The 12,137-nt window shown below is 37.6% G+C and overlaps 1 protein-coding gene across 1 annotated transcript in view; it reads right to left on the minus strand.

The window, feature by feature from the left end:
- Positions 1 to 4,135: 4,135 nt before the first annotated feature.
- slc6a1l (solute carrier family 6 member 1, like) overlaps positions 4,136 to 12,137 on the minus strand; it is a 30,557-nt gene continuing 22,555 nt past the window's right edge. The window contains exons 10-16 of the mRNA XM_079817216.1: positions 10,933 to 11,045; positions 9,927 to 10,058; positions 9,710 to 9,812; positions 8,803 to 8,903; positions 7,802 to 7,969; positions 6,768 to 6,849; positions 4,136 to 6,562 (exon numbers count right to left, since the gene is read on the minus strand). Coding sequence (XP_079673342.1) covers positions 6,555 to 6,562; positions 6,768 to 6,849; positions 7,802 to 7,969; positions 8,803 to 8,903; positions 9,710 to 9,812; positions 9,927 to 10,058; positions 10,933 to 11,045 — 707 coding nt within the window. The 3' untranslated portion in view covers positions 4,136 to 6,554. The remainder of the gene's footprint in view (positions 6,563 to 6,767; positions 6,850 to 7,801; positions 7,970 to 8,802; positions 8,904 to 9,709; positions 9,813 to 9,926; positions 10,059 to 10,932; positions 11,046 to 12,137) is intronic.

Genomic DNA, 12,137 nt, shown 5'->3' on the forward strand with positions numbered 1-12,137 from the left:
ACTCCCAATCTTATCTTTGTTTCCTCTTTTCATTGTGTCTTTATTCCCATGTACAGTGATGATTTGTGATGATGAACACCAGGTGCTTCATATATATTGGTGAGAAACTCAACACATGAGTTTATTGTACAACCTGGACATCAACGAATTGTCTATCCCTATGAATGAACGCTGCATCCTTTTGTTTCTCACACATTTAAGGTATAGTTCATTCCAAAAATGGAAATTCTGTCATTATTTAATCTTCTTCATATCAAAGCCTGTTGTTGTGTCAGAGTTAAACACATTAAATAAAAAGGTAATTGTGACTTTTATGTCACAGAATTATGACTTCATATCTCACAACTGCAATAATTGTGACTTTATTACTGCCTTCATCAACTCAGACTCATTGGAAGAATATGCATATGGTGACATTTCTGCGAAACGATATTACGTTCTTGCACGTCGTGGCACAATTAAAGTGAAATGTTCAATGGGTGGCACTAAAAGAGCATTACATTTTCTCTGAAACCGATGTAAATGAATGTGACAAGATTTGATTACGTTGGTTGTTGCACGTATTTCTGCAGTTTGGAAATAAAATGTCCAGTGAGTGGCAATAAAAGGTTAATGCTCTATTGCGTTTGAAAATAATGTACCGCTTACATTACACCATACCCTAAACCTAGTGAAAGTGTTAGCAGAAGCAAGCATTAGGTTAAAAAATGCATTTCCTGAAAGAATCTGTTGCAAATTTATCTTGCTTCTACAAGTCTTTGAGCTCTTTTATTGAGTGTCTTGGCTTGTGTTTCACGCATCGCAACTGCAACTCTTTACCTGGTGAGCAACCAAGTTTTTGTGAAAAAGGAATAAAAGCTGTTGGTGTTTTATTGCCCCTAGTCATTTCAGCTAGAAACTAAAGTGTATTAGTATTGTAAAAAGTGAATATTTTTCCAATGAGCCTTTGTTGGATTCATAGATGCCACTATTGTATCAAAATAAGCAGAGTGAATATCCTTCTAAATATTTCCTGCATACAAAATAATAGCATACAATTTTCGAACAACACGAGGATGTGTAAATAATGACAGAATACTTCACAGATTCAGCCTTAAAGTAAAAGACAGCTGTCATGGAGATTCAAGAGTTGAACATTTTGAACAGCAGCAATTAGTCTGGAAATTAAGTGTATTGGAGTATTGCACAACCTGCTTCAAAAATGGTCAAAAAAGTATCAGCGCTAGATTTCCTTTCTAAGAAATACTGAGTGACAGGAATTCACTTTTTGTCTTTCTCTTTTTGTAGCCTTGCATTTGGCCCCTGAGGGAGTTGGCGTGGAGGTGATGGAAACAGGGAGCCAGATGAATTGTGCATGACCCTGGTTTTGAGGAGTTTATTATGCTTGAGCGAATGTGCCCTGGCTAGCAAATAAGATGTGATCTAACCCAACAGATGAGTGTTGAATTAAAGCCTTCGCACAACCAAAGGCTATGATGCTAATGCTAACCTTGGTTTGGCCTGCAGAAGTTGCACTGGTGTGCTATGCAGCCTTCAAGTCAAGTCATATCAGAATCATGGTATTTATGAGATGACTGCACACGAGTGACACCATAATGTTGTTATCATCATTAGCTTGTATGTTAAACTAGTTAGCATACTGTTGATGAAAATGCTACTCATTTAGCGTTTTTTAAAGACATTCTTGTGTGATTCTTTGTGGCAGCACAATAAAAAATACATAGATGAGGCATTAATTATACACTAATGTGCATGATTTACCTTTGTTTTGTAGCAGTAGAGCTAAAAAGCTTACTGTCTTTGTTCAGAAGTGAAGACAGGACGAAAAAAATAGCTTAAAGTGCACATTTTATTCCAAACAAGATCACTTGAATGCACATCATGTTGTACTGATGATTTCACAACTCATTAAAACATCCCAGGAGAACTTGAAGGCAGCATAGCATCAACGTTTATTAGCACTAATTTTGACAGCAAGTTATTCTGTGTTAGCAAGTTATTTAAAAGTGTGTTTGAAAGGTTATCAGTCCCATTATACAACAGTGTGTTTTACTGATAGATTCACATGATTTACTTTCTATTAAACATGTTTTCTGTCTATTCCAGGACTACATGTGTGGTCTGGTTACTTCTTTAATGTCCTTTTCAGACTGACATGAGTGGTTTGTTGTATCAGCAAATGTTGCCGCCTTTTTGCAACTGTAATGCAGAGCCATGGATCAACACAGGTCAAAGGTCACTAACAGAGGTCAGCTATCTAATAATGTCTATTTTTACTGTCAGAACTGCTGCCAAAATGGAAGGCAGTAATAAAATATCACTGTGCATATTGCTTTTGGCTTTTATACTGCTGCTGTGCTCTACTGGATAGTTAGTGTATGTCAAACTATGTGAGAAATAAAGTAAGACCATAGTTCCTCTCAAGACACTCTTATTGTTTAATTGCTGACTTTAAATCACTATCTTCTGTTCTTTTTTTGCCTTTATTGAATTTGAAACTAATCAACAAATTATGTTGTGAGGATAAAAATAAATACAATCATCACAATAAAAGTTATCTTTGTAGCTTTGGTAACACTTCACATAAACCTTAATCAGAGCAGATGGCATATTTAATTTGACATAAAATAAAGAAGAGACTATACTGAATGAATTCAATATGCTGTACAGTGTTAAAGACTCCATGAACTCAACGTTTTAGTTCATGTCTATGAAAGCTAGTAGCCCTTGTCCTGCCCAACATTCCTGGTTAAAGTATGGCAGCTGATTTGAGCAGGTTTAAGCTGGTCCTTAGTTGGTCATGAACAAGTTTAGGCTGGTCCTGAGCTGGTTATTAGATGTTCCTGAGCTGGAGCTACTTTCTTAGGACCAGCACTTGACCAGCTTAAACCCGCTCATGACCAGCTTAAACCAGCTCAAACCAGCGGCCATGCTTCAAAACATATCTAACCAGCATATGCGGTTTTTTTTGTTATTCTTTTCAACAGGGCAGGAAATAGGCCTACGTCAGGCCTATTTTTTGTCTAATTTTCTAAAGTTTCATTTTCCAACTGAAATTCTACTGAAAGACATGTTGACTGAGCGGGTGTTAACACCTTTTTCAACTAAAAACTGGAAAATGTTTATGCATTTTGGCCGTTCATTTACATGACAAAGGCGTTTTGGTGACCTGAAATGCAAACTTTTGAAAACGGGCTTCAAAGTGCAAGTTTTTGAAAACGGGCTTCAAAGTGCATGTTTTTGAAAACAATAGTGTTATCGTCTCCATGTAAACAAGAAAAACATGAATTTGTGAAAACAGTGACATCATATGCATGCGAATTACGTGCTCAGTATAGGCGCGTAGTGTTTCTTTCCAAAGTGACATTCCCATCTACTAGCCTGGCATGTGTAGACAGTCCTACACGACCCATTTCGAGCGGGATTCGAATGGGAGGCGGGCACGCTTACAAGGACGCTAAGGACCGCAGTCTTTAGCATCAGTTGCTGGTGCACCTCTTGAGGCAAGGGGAGTGAGGTTTACATGCACAGCTCTTACTAGCTTGCTTCTGTAACACTCACCCACCTAAACCTACAACTCCCATCCGGATCACGGCACCAAATGATACCAGTCTTTCTCGACCCACGAGTGGGATTCAAACCAGTGTCTCCGACATGGGAGGCGGGCACTAACAAGGATGCTGAGGGCCGCAGTCTCTAGTGTCAGTGGCTAGTGCACCTCCTGAGGCCTGGTAAGTGAGGTTTACACGCACAGCTCTTACTAGCTTGCTTCCGTTACACATGACAAATACAGTGTTTTTTGTTGTTTTCGTGGATCTGTGTGAACAGGGATCGTTTTTACATTGTTGCCTGTACACGTTTCCGTTTTATCGTTGTCGTGTAAATGTACCCTAAATGATTGACAGTTAAATGGATAGGATTCTCATAGCCTTGTTTTCATGATTTCAAATAAAACATCTTGTCTGCTCTAACATATTGTCTATTGCAGTGTTCATTTTACACATATTGTATGTAAATACAATTAATTACAATAGTAATAATACTATAATGTATTTACAAGCATTCTCTGAAAATAATTATATTTAGTATGTTCATTAGCATCACTTAGTCACTTTAACAGGAATGCTGTAATGTAAATGGTAAACTTCACTTTAATGTAACAAAAGGAAAACAATTATTGGTTTACACCATCTTTTAGTTTTTCATTTGATTAAAACAATATTTCCATCCCACAACTGTGCAAAACCCAGAAAGTCTTCAAGTTTCACAGAAAATACATTTTATCACGTGAAACCTTGTTGAAGGAGCAGTTTTAATAATAAATCTGATGAGAAAATTACTCTTTTACATGAAAAAAATCCCTACATTGCAAACAAAACTCAAATGTACACCTTTTTTGAGTTAAGTTTTCAAGCTAATTAATTAACCGTCAAGTAATTGATTTCCACTTTGTTTTATACAAAAGTTTGCTAATTCTTTTCTAATTATTATTCATGCAGCTTTCGTCACCTCATATTAATTGAGGGACTAGTTGTACTGCAAAATTTGGCACACTGCAAGGCCAATTAAAATGAGCTTGTAAAAGCAAAAGGTTTTTAAAAATTGTAAAAAATAAATGGTGGACAGTTACGGGACCTAAGACATACACTCTCCCTTATACATTCATATACAACCTCAAATCAGAAAAAGTTGGGACAGTATGGAAAACGCAAAAAAAAAAAAAAAAGAAGTGATTTCTAAATTTACTTTGACTTGTATTTCATTGCAGACAATATGAACACAAAATATTTCATGTTTTGTCTGGTCAACTTCATGTCATTTGTAAATATGCATCCTTTCCTGTCATTCAGACCTGCAACACATTTAAAAAAAAGTTGGGACAGTAAAGCATTTACCACTTTGTAATGTTGCCATTCCTTTTCACAACACTTAAAAGACGTTTAGGGACTGAAGACACCAAGTGATGAAATGTTTCAAATGTAATTTTGTCCCATTCTTCCTGCAAACAAGTCTTAAGGTGGGCAACAGTACGTGGTCTTCGTTGTCGCATTTTGTGCTTCAAAATGCGCCACACATTCTCTATTGGAGACAGGTCGGGACTGCAGGCAGAAACAGTCAAGTACCCGTACCCTCTTCCTGCGCAGCCAGGACTTTGTAATGTGTGCAGAATGTGGTTTTGCATTGTCTTGTTGAAATATGCATGGACGTCCCTGGAAAAGGGCACTGACACAACCCCATACCATGACTGACCCTGGCTTTTGGACTTGTTGCTGGTAACAGTCTGGATGATCCTTTTCTTCTTTGGTCCGGAGCACACGGCATCCATTCCTCCCAAAAAATACCTCAAATACTGATTCATCTGACCACAGTACACGTTTCCACTGTGTGATGGTCCATCCCAGATGCCTCCGAGCCCAGAGAAGTCGACGGCGCTTCTGAACACTGTTAACATAGGGCTTCCTTTTGGCACAGTACAGTTTTAACTGGCATTTGTGGATGTAACTACGTATTGTGGTACTTGACAAAGGTTTGCCAAAGTAGTCCTGAGCCCATGTGGTGATATCGCTTATAGATGAATGACGATTCTTGATGCAGTGCCGCCTGAGGGATCGGAGATCACGGTTGTTCAGCTTAGGCTTGCGCCCTTGTCCTTTACGCACTGAAATTCCTCCAGATTCCTTGAATCTTTTAATTATGTTATGCACTGTTGAATGTGAAATATCCAAATCTCTTCCTATCTTTCTTTGAGGAACATTGTTTTTAAACATTTCAATAATTTTCTCATGTATTTGTTGGCAAACTGGCGATCCTCGGCCCATCTTTGCTCCTAAAGGATTAGACCTTTCTTGGATGCTGCTTTTGTACCAAATCATAATTACAATCACCTGTTGACATCACCTGTTTCAAATCACATCATTATTTAACCATTTTACCTCATTACTAGCCCTAAATTGCTCCTGTCCCAACTTATTTTGAAATGTGTTGCAGATCTGAATGACAGGAAAGGATGCATATTTACAAATGACATGAAGTTGACCGGACAAAACATTAAATATTTTGTGTTCATATTGTCTGCAATGAAATACAAGTTAAAGTAAATTTAGAAATCACTTCGTTTTCCATGCTGTCCCAACTTTTTCTGATTTGGGGTTGTAAATTTTAACCTTAAACCTTAATGTTGATAAACAAAGTTAGTATACATGTGTTATGTGTCAACTACCTAGCAATTTCATTCTGTCATTACAGTTCTTTCAAAAATACAAATGGATTTCCTCTAGTTAATTTAGTCCAAAATATTGTGACAAGAATAATCATGCATGGCCTTCAAAATGAACCACTATAATGCTACCATATATGCTGAAACCGAGAGAAACAGAGCCCTAAACACATGTATTCATTCTCCAACTTGAGGTAAATACAGAGATAAATTGTATATAACACAGGAATGCAACAGTTACATAGGCCTTCCAATGGCCAACTGCCTGGATTATTTCTAGCTTTATACTGATAGTCACTTAAATTGCTTTCTCCGCTGAAGACAGACAGCAGCCCCTTCATATTACTTGATGCAACATCAGAGAGGGATGTAGAGAAAGAAATGGAAGAAAAAAATGATGAACATGTGCGTAGTTCGCTTCAATCTGTTGTAGATTCTCCAACAGAAAAAAAATAAAAGAATGGAATGGAGGAATAGATATTCTGCCATAGGTTTAATGGCTATTGTACAGGAAAGAGGAAATTATGTCAGACTGAAGCTTCATCCATACTTCCTGTCTGTGAGGATTGTTGTGTGAGATCATTGGCATCCGAGATTGTGAGCTCTTTGGGTTTGGTCATCTTGTGCCAGCGCTGAGAGGGAAAAGCAATAACAAATGAATAACCAATTATTGTACTTTAAAAAAATAGAAAAATTGTAGGAAGGAAGAAAGAAAACTTAGAAGGAAGTACATTTTAAACTTTGAAGGAAGGAAGTATGTAAGTTTGAAAACAAATTCAGAGTGAAGTAAGTTTTATTTGCAAGTTTGTTCAGGAGGAAGAAGGAAAGAAGAAAGGAAAGAATTTTAGTTGAAAGGAAGTTCATTTGGGAGTATTTTAGGAAGTTCGGAAGTTTGTTTGGAAGTTTAGAAGGAAAGAAGTCAGAAACTCTGCAACTTTGAAAGGAAAGGACTTTCAACTGTTTGACTGCAAGTTTATTCGGAAGAAAGGAAGAACAGAAGGAAGAAGTTTAGAAGGAAGGATGCATTTTTTTTACAGTAAGTATTGTTGCTATATTGCTGTTGTTTTGAAGGAAGTAGGGAATGGAGTTTATGAGAAAGAAAGTACATTTGGAAGTTCAGAAGTTGTTTGCCTGTTTGAATGGAAGGAAATTTGTGAGATCGAAAGGAAGGATGTTTTGAATTCAGAAGGAAGTTGGGAAGAAAGGGTGTTTTTAGGGAAAAAAGTATACATTTGAAAGCTATTGGCAAAGAATGTGACAAAATGTAAAAAATTGTTAGACCAGAAACAAAGTCATAAAAGTTGTTTAAAAAAATATACCTTAAGTGGTACAGCAGTTTGTTACTGGGGCAGTACCCTTAAAATGACAACTTTGTACCTTGTCAACCTCTAAAAGGTGACTTAGTACCTCAGAGTAGTAATTCTGTATGTAGCCTTGAGGCACTACAATTAACTTTTATGGCTAAATAAGGTACAAAGATGTCCCTTTATGGGTACTGCCCCAGTGACAGGCTGTTATACCCCAAAAGGTACACATTTTACAAATTTTAATCTGAGAGTGCACTAAATCCATCAGAGGTCTTGCCTGTCGGATGCTGCCTTTGGTAGTGAAGAACATATAGATGACATATCCGGGAATAAGAATCATGGAGGAAAGGGACATTAGCCAGCCGATGCCCTGACCCCAAACCGGGTACACATACTTCCCTAATGTCAGAGGAGTCATTTCTATGGCACTGAATGTGAAAACACTCTACAGGAAACAGAAGTCAAATCAATCCTCAGTTCATTTAGGAAATTAATGTTTAACTGGATAACACTTACTTCATTCATCATACAGTTGAATGAAAGGATAAAAGTGATTTAAATCAAAGGGTGTGTTCACACTTGGAATGTTTGGTTAGATTAAAATGAACTCTGGTGCGATTGCTCTGTTCATTTAAATAAGTGTGAACGCTGCCATCCAAACCCTGGAGCGCACCAAACAAAGATAGGTCTCGGTCCACTTCCAAACAAACTCTGGTGCTATTTGACTGAAATATGAACGCAACATGGACAAAAGACATGTAATTGATCCAAAAACAGGACATGATGTCACAAGAAGCGACCCTAAAGGACCGAATGCTCAAGCATACTTGTTTTTTGTCATCATAGTCACAATGTTGCCAATCACAGTTCGGTAAAACCGCGTCTCCTTGCAGCAGATCTTTGTTTGTGTGTGTCCTGCCGCTGCTTTGACTCTTTTACATATTTTATAAGCTCTTCACAAGTTGTCAGCTACATGTACGCACATACAGCGTGCAATATTTAACCCAGCACACAACATTATTTTTGGATGTTTGTCAAGTTCCGTCGCAAAATATACATCTTAAAAGCCTTTTTTTGTATCTTTAGGTTCAGTGTTAAAACACTAAGCGAACCAGGACTAAATGTACTATTTAGTTTTTTTTGGGTCCAGACCAAATGAACCAAGAGAACCAAAAGTGTGAACACACCCACAGTTGCATCTTTCAATTGCAACCCTGTCTTTAAACTCTGTCTTGAAAACATATCAGAGATGTTGCAAGTTGAAAGTGAAGTACTTACCAAACAAATTATTGGAGTAAAGTAAATCCAGCATTGTTTCCAAAAGCCACAAGGCCGATAACCAATCATTTCTTCAATATTCTTATAAAATTTCTCTGCGCCTAAAGAGAGAGAAGAGATGCATATATATATATATATATATATATATATATATATATATATATATATATATATATATATATATATATATATATATATATATATATATATATATATATATATATATATATATATATATATATATATATACACATGCATACAAGGGTACAGGAACCTAGCCTATTAACTTTCATATATGGCTCCCTCCTGTCCTTAGGTACTGTAATTTTGCCTTGTATCTTAAGTTTATAATATAAACACAGTATTTACAATAATGCACTTGCAATAAAAAAACAATACATCAAAATACAGAACATTTTAACAATTATTGTACACATATTGTATACTTCAGAACTGAAAGTGTGGTCAAATTAGCAGAATTTTGGTGAAATTTTGCGAGCAAAAAAGGTCCATTGTCTATTGTCAATAGTGCAATGATGTATGAAGCACTGCTCACACAGAAGACATTTTCAAAATCAAGCAGCTTTCTGGGTCAACGTGCATGACCAACAAATCTGCATGACCAACTTGAACCCATTGCAAAATCTACATGAGGAAATCTTTCGTCCTGCTGTGAAATTCCCAAACGCAATTGAAGTGCCTGTGAAAATTCACCAAACAACGGTGAATGTGACTGCACCTTGAGTTAAACTGTATTTAACCCAGAATATTCCTTTATCATAATTGCACAGACATTAGCTTGAACTGATCATTTTTAAGAAACTTTCCATCACATTCACATCAAATATATATTAGTCAAACTAAAAACTATGTATATGTCTAAAAAAAATTATATTAGGAGATGTACCGTAAAACCAAGAAATGGAGATTGTCTCAAAGAAGACCAAGAACAGAAGACACATTCCACTGGCCGAGTAGTAGTCAAACAATTTGAACACGTATAAGCCGCCCTAAAAAAAGAACACACATTACTATAAGATCATAACATGCTGTCTAACGTTGAAAAGAACAGTCAGCTATAAAACAGTAATAAAACAGAGAAGTTTTCACACATTTATCTTTACCTGGGTGATGTTGGAGAAGCCGATGATAAAGGATATAATGCAGACAATGAGGATGAATAGTTTCTTTCTCTTCCTCAGTACTGTGGGATATTCATCCATTAAAGCAGTTATGAAGCCTTCCACTGTACAAAACTGTCAAAGACAAGTGTGCATGGACACATTATTAAACTCATGTCATGCACCGAAACAATGCTTTAATGATGGTTTGACAGTTGATTATAAGACAATTTTATAAACAGTATTGGAAACCATGTTTGAGCAATTCCACTTCACACATTCCATATACATAATATATTAAATTATTAGCATTTTTTTTAGTAGTTAGCCGCTTTAGAACAAGGAAATAGAAACATGTATACCTTATAGACTGAATTTTTGCAGCAAAACTTTTGGGGTAACTTTAAACTTTTACTTTTTTAAGTAAGTAAATACATAAACATTTTGGCCAAATTAACTCTAAAACTAAATAATTATTATTTATTCATTATTATTTTCAAGCAAGCCATTTATATGATTAAATTGTTTAAGTTTGTTTTAAGTTTCAAAGAGTTAATGTCTATGGTGTTACAGTATACATGGAGCTACTTATTATTAATAGAAAGTAAACATGAAAAAAATGCTGTTTTACGTTTCTAAATGTTCTCTAACAATGTAGCTAAAATGGCTATGTGAAGAGGCACATTTATATGTGCTGAATTGTCTTGTGATCTTTTGTGGCATAACTTTCACACACCTAACACAACAAAACTAAAGTAACACCACATAAATTATTTATAAATTGTTTATTTTAATGATTACTCTGAAATCTATAGAAGAATAATGGTGTGTTGCTCATTAGAGGAGTATTGTGGGTTCAGTACACCTTAAGCACCTTACACCTTAAAGTGTCTAAGTGGCTAATGTTAACTAAGAAATGATTGTATAATATGTTTCATCAAATAGATTAATCTAATATATATATATATATATATATTTGTGTGTGTGTGTGTGTGTGTGTGTGTGGTACCTGACTGTCCAATCCTAACATCATGAGCATTGAGAAGAATAGAATAGACCAGAGTGAAGACATGGGAAGCTGTGTGACTGCTTGCGGATAGGCCAGAAATGCCAAACCAGGACCTGACATTGAAAAAAAGAAAAATAATTGTATGTGCACTTGTATTGTACTTCAAGGGATATTTTCAAAAAAACCTGTACTTGCAGATAATATATTAATGAAATATTACATAATGAAATATATGTATAATTGTCTGGGTTTGCTTGTATGTAGATCCAAAGGATCGGGCAGGGCTGTTGGAGGCCGACGAGGCGTAGGCAGAGGAAGACACCAAGGATACGATGACCAGAGGAACCAGGGAAGTGATGAAGGTAGGAAGAGTCAGGACGGAGACAGAAGGAACCAGAGCAGAGACGAGAGGAGCAGATTGATGACCCAGAGCATAGACATGAAGGTCCACAGATGGAGGGAGGAGCCATGGTGGAGAGACCAAGTGGAGCCAGCGAGATGACTGACTGAGGTGGAGCCGGTGGAGGTGGAGACCCAGGCAGAGCCAAAGACCCAGGGGGATGCCGAAGGCATGGAGGGCCACATGGGAGGGTGGACTGGGGTGAAGATGGTGGGAGTGAGGACCATGGCGAAACCGGAGGGAAGGAGGAGCCTGGCAGAGCCAGAGGGGTGGAGGGTTGAGGCACAGATGCTGACTCGGAAGTCTGAGGCAGAGGCAGAGCCAGAGTAACGATAGCGCAAGGTGGAGCCAGAGGGACGAGAGAGCCCAGAGGAGCCTGAGGGAGGTGGAGTCCGGGTCTTGAAGGCAGAGCTGAGGTATCCATGAAACTAGGCGGAGCTGATGACTGGGAAGCACCAAGTGGATCCGTGCAGCAGAGGAGCTGCACTAGAGGAGCCAAGGGGCTGAATGGAGCATGCACTTCCTCATCCAGTCCATAATATACCAATTCTTCAGTAACCTAGCTCTGCGTATGTACCTCAGCGAGAGAGTGTGGACGGGGCTCCAATTCATCCCCTCGAACTCCACTATTATGCCCTCTGAGATGGATGCTGTTGTCGACTCACACACATTGACAGACATGTTGGGCTCTGGCTCTAGGATGAAATCAACCTCTGGCAATCGCTGAGGCTCAGTTTTCATAGCAGGCGCGGGCTCTAAGTCAGTGGTGGGTTCTGGCATTTCCGCGGCAGGCATGGCTGATGGC

This window comes from Gobio gobio, assembly GCF_949357685.1.
Source record: "Gobio gobio genome assembly, chromosome: 5".
Taxonomy (NCBI): Eukaryota; Metazoa; Chordata; class Actinopteri; order Cypriniformes; family Gobionidae; genus Gobio; species Gobio gobio.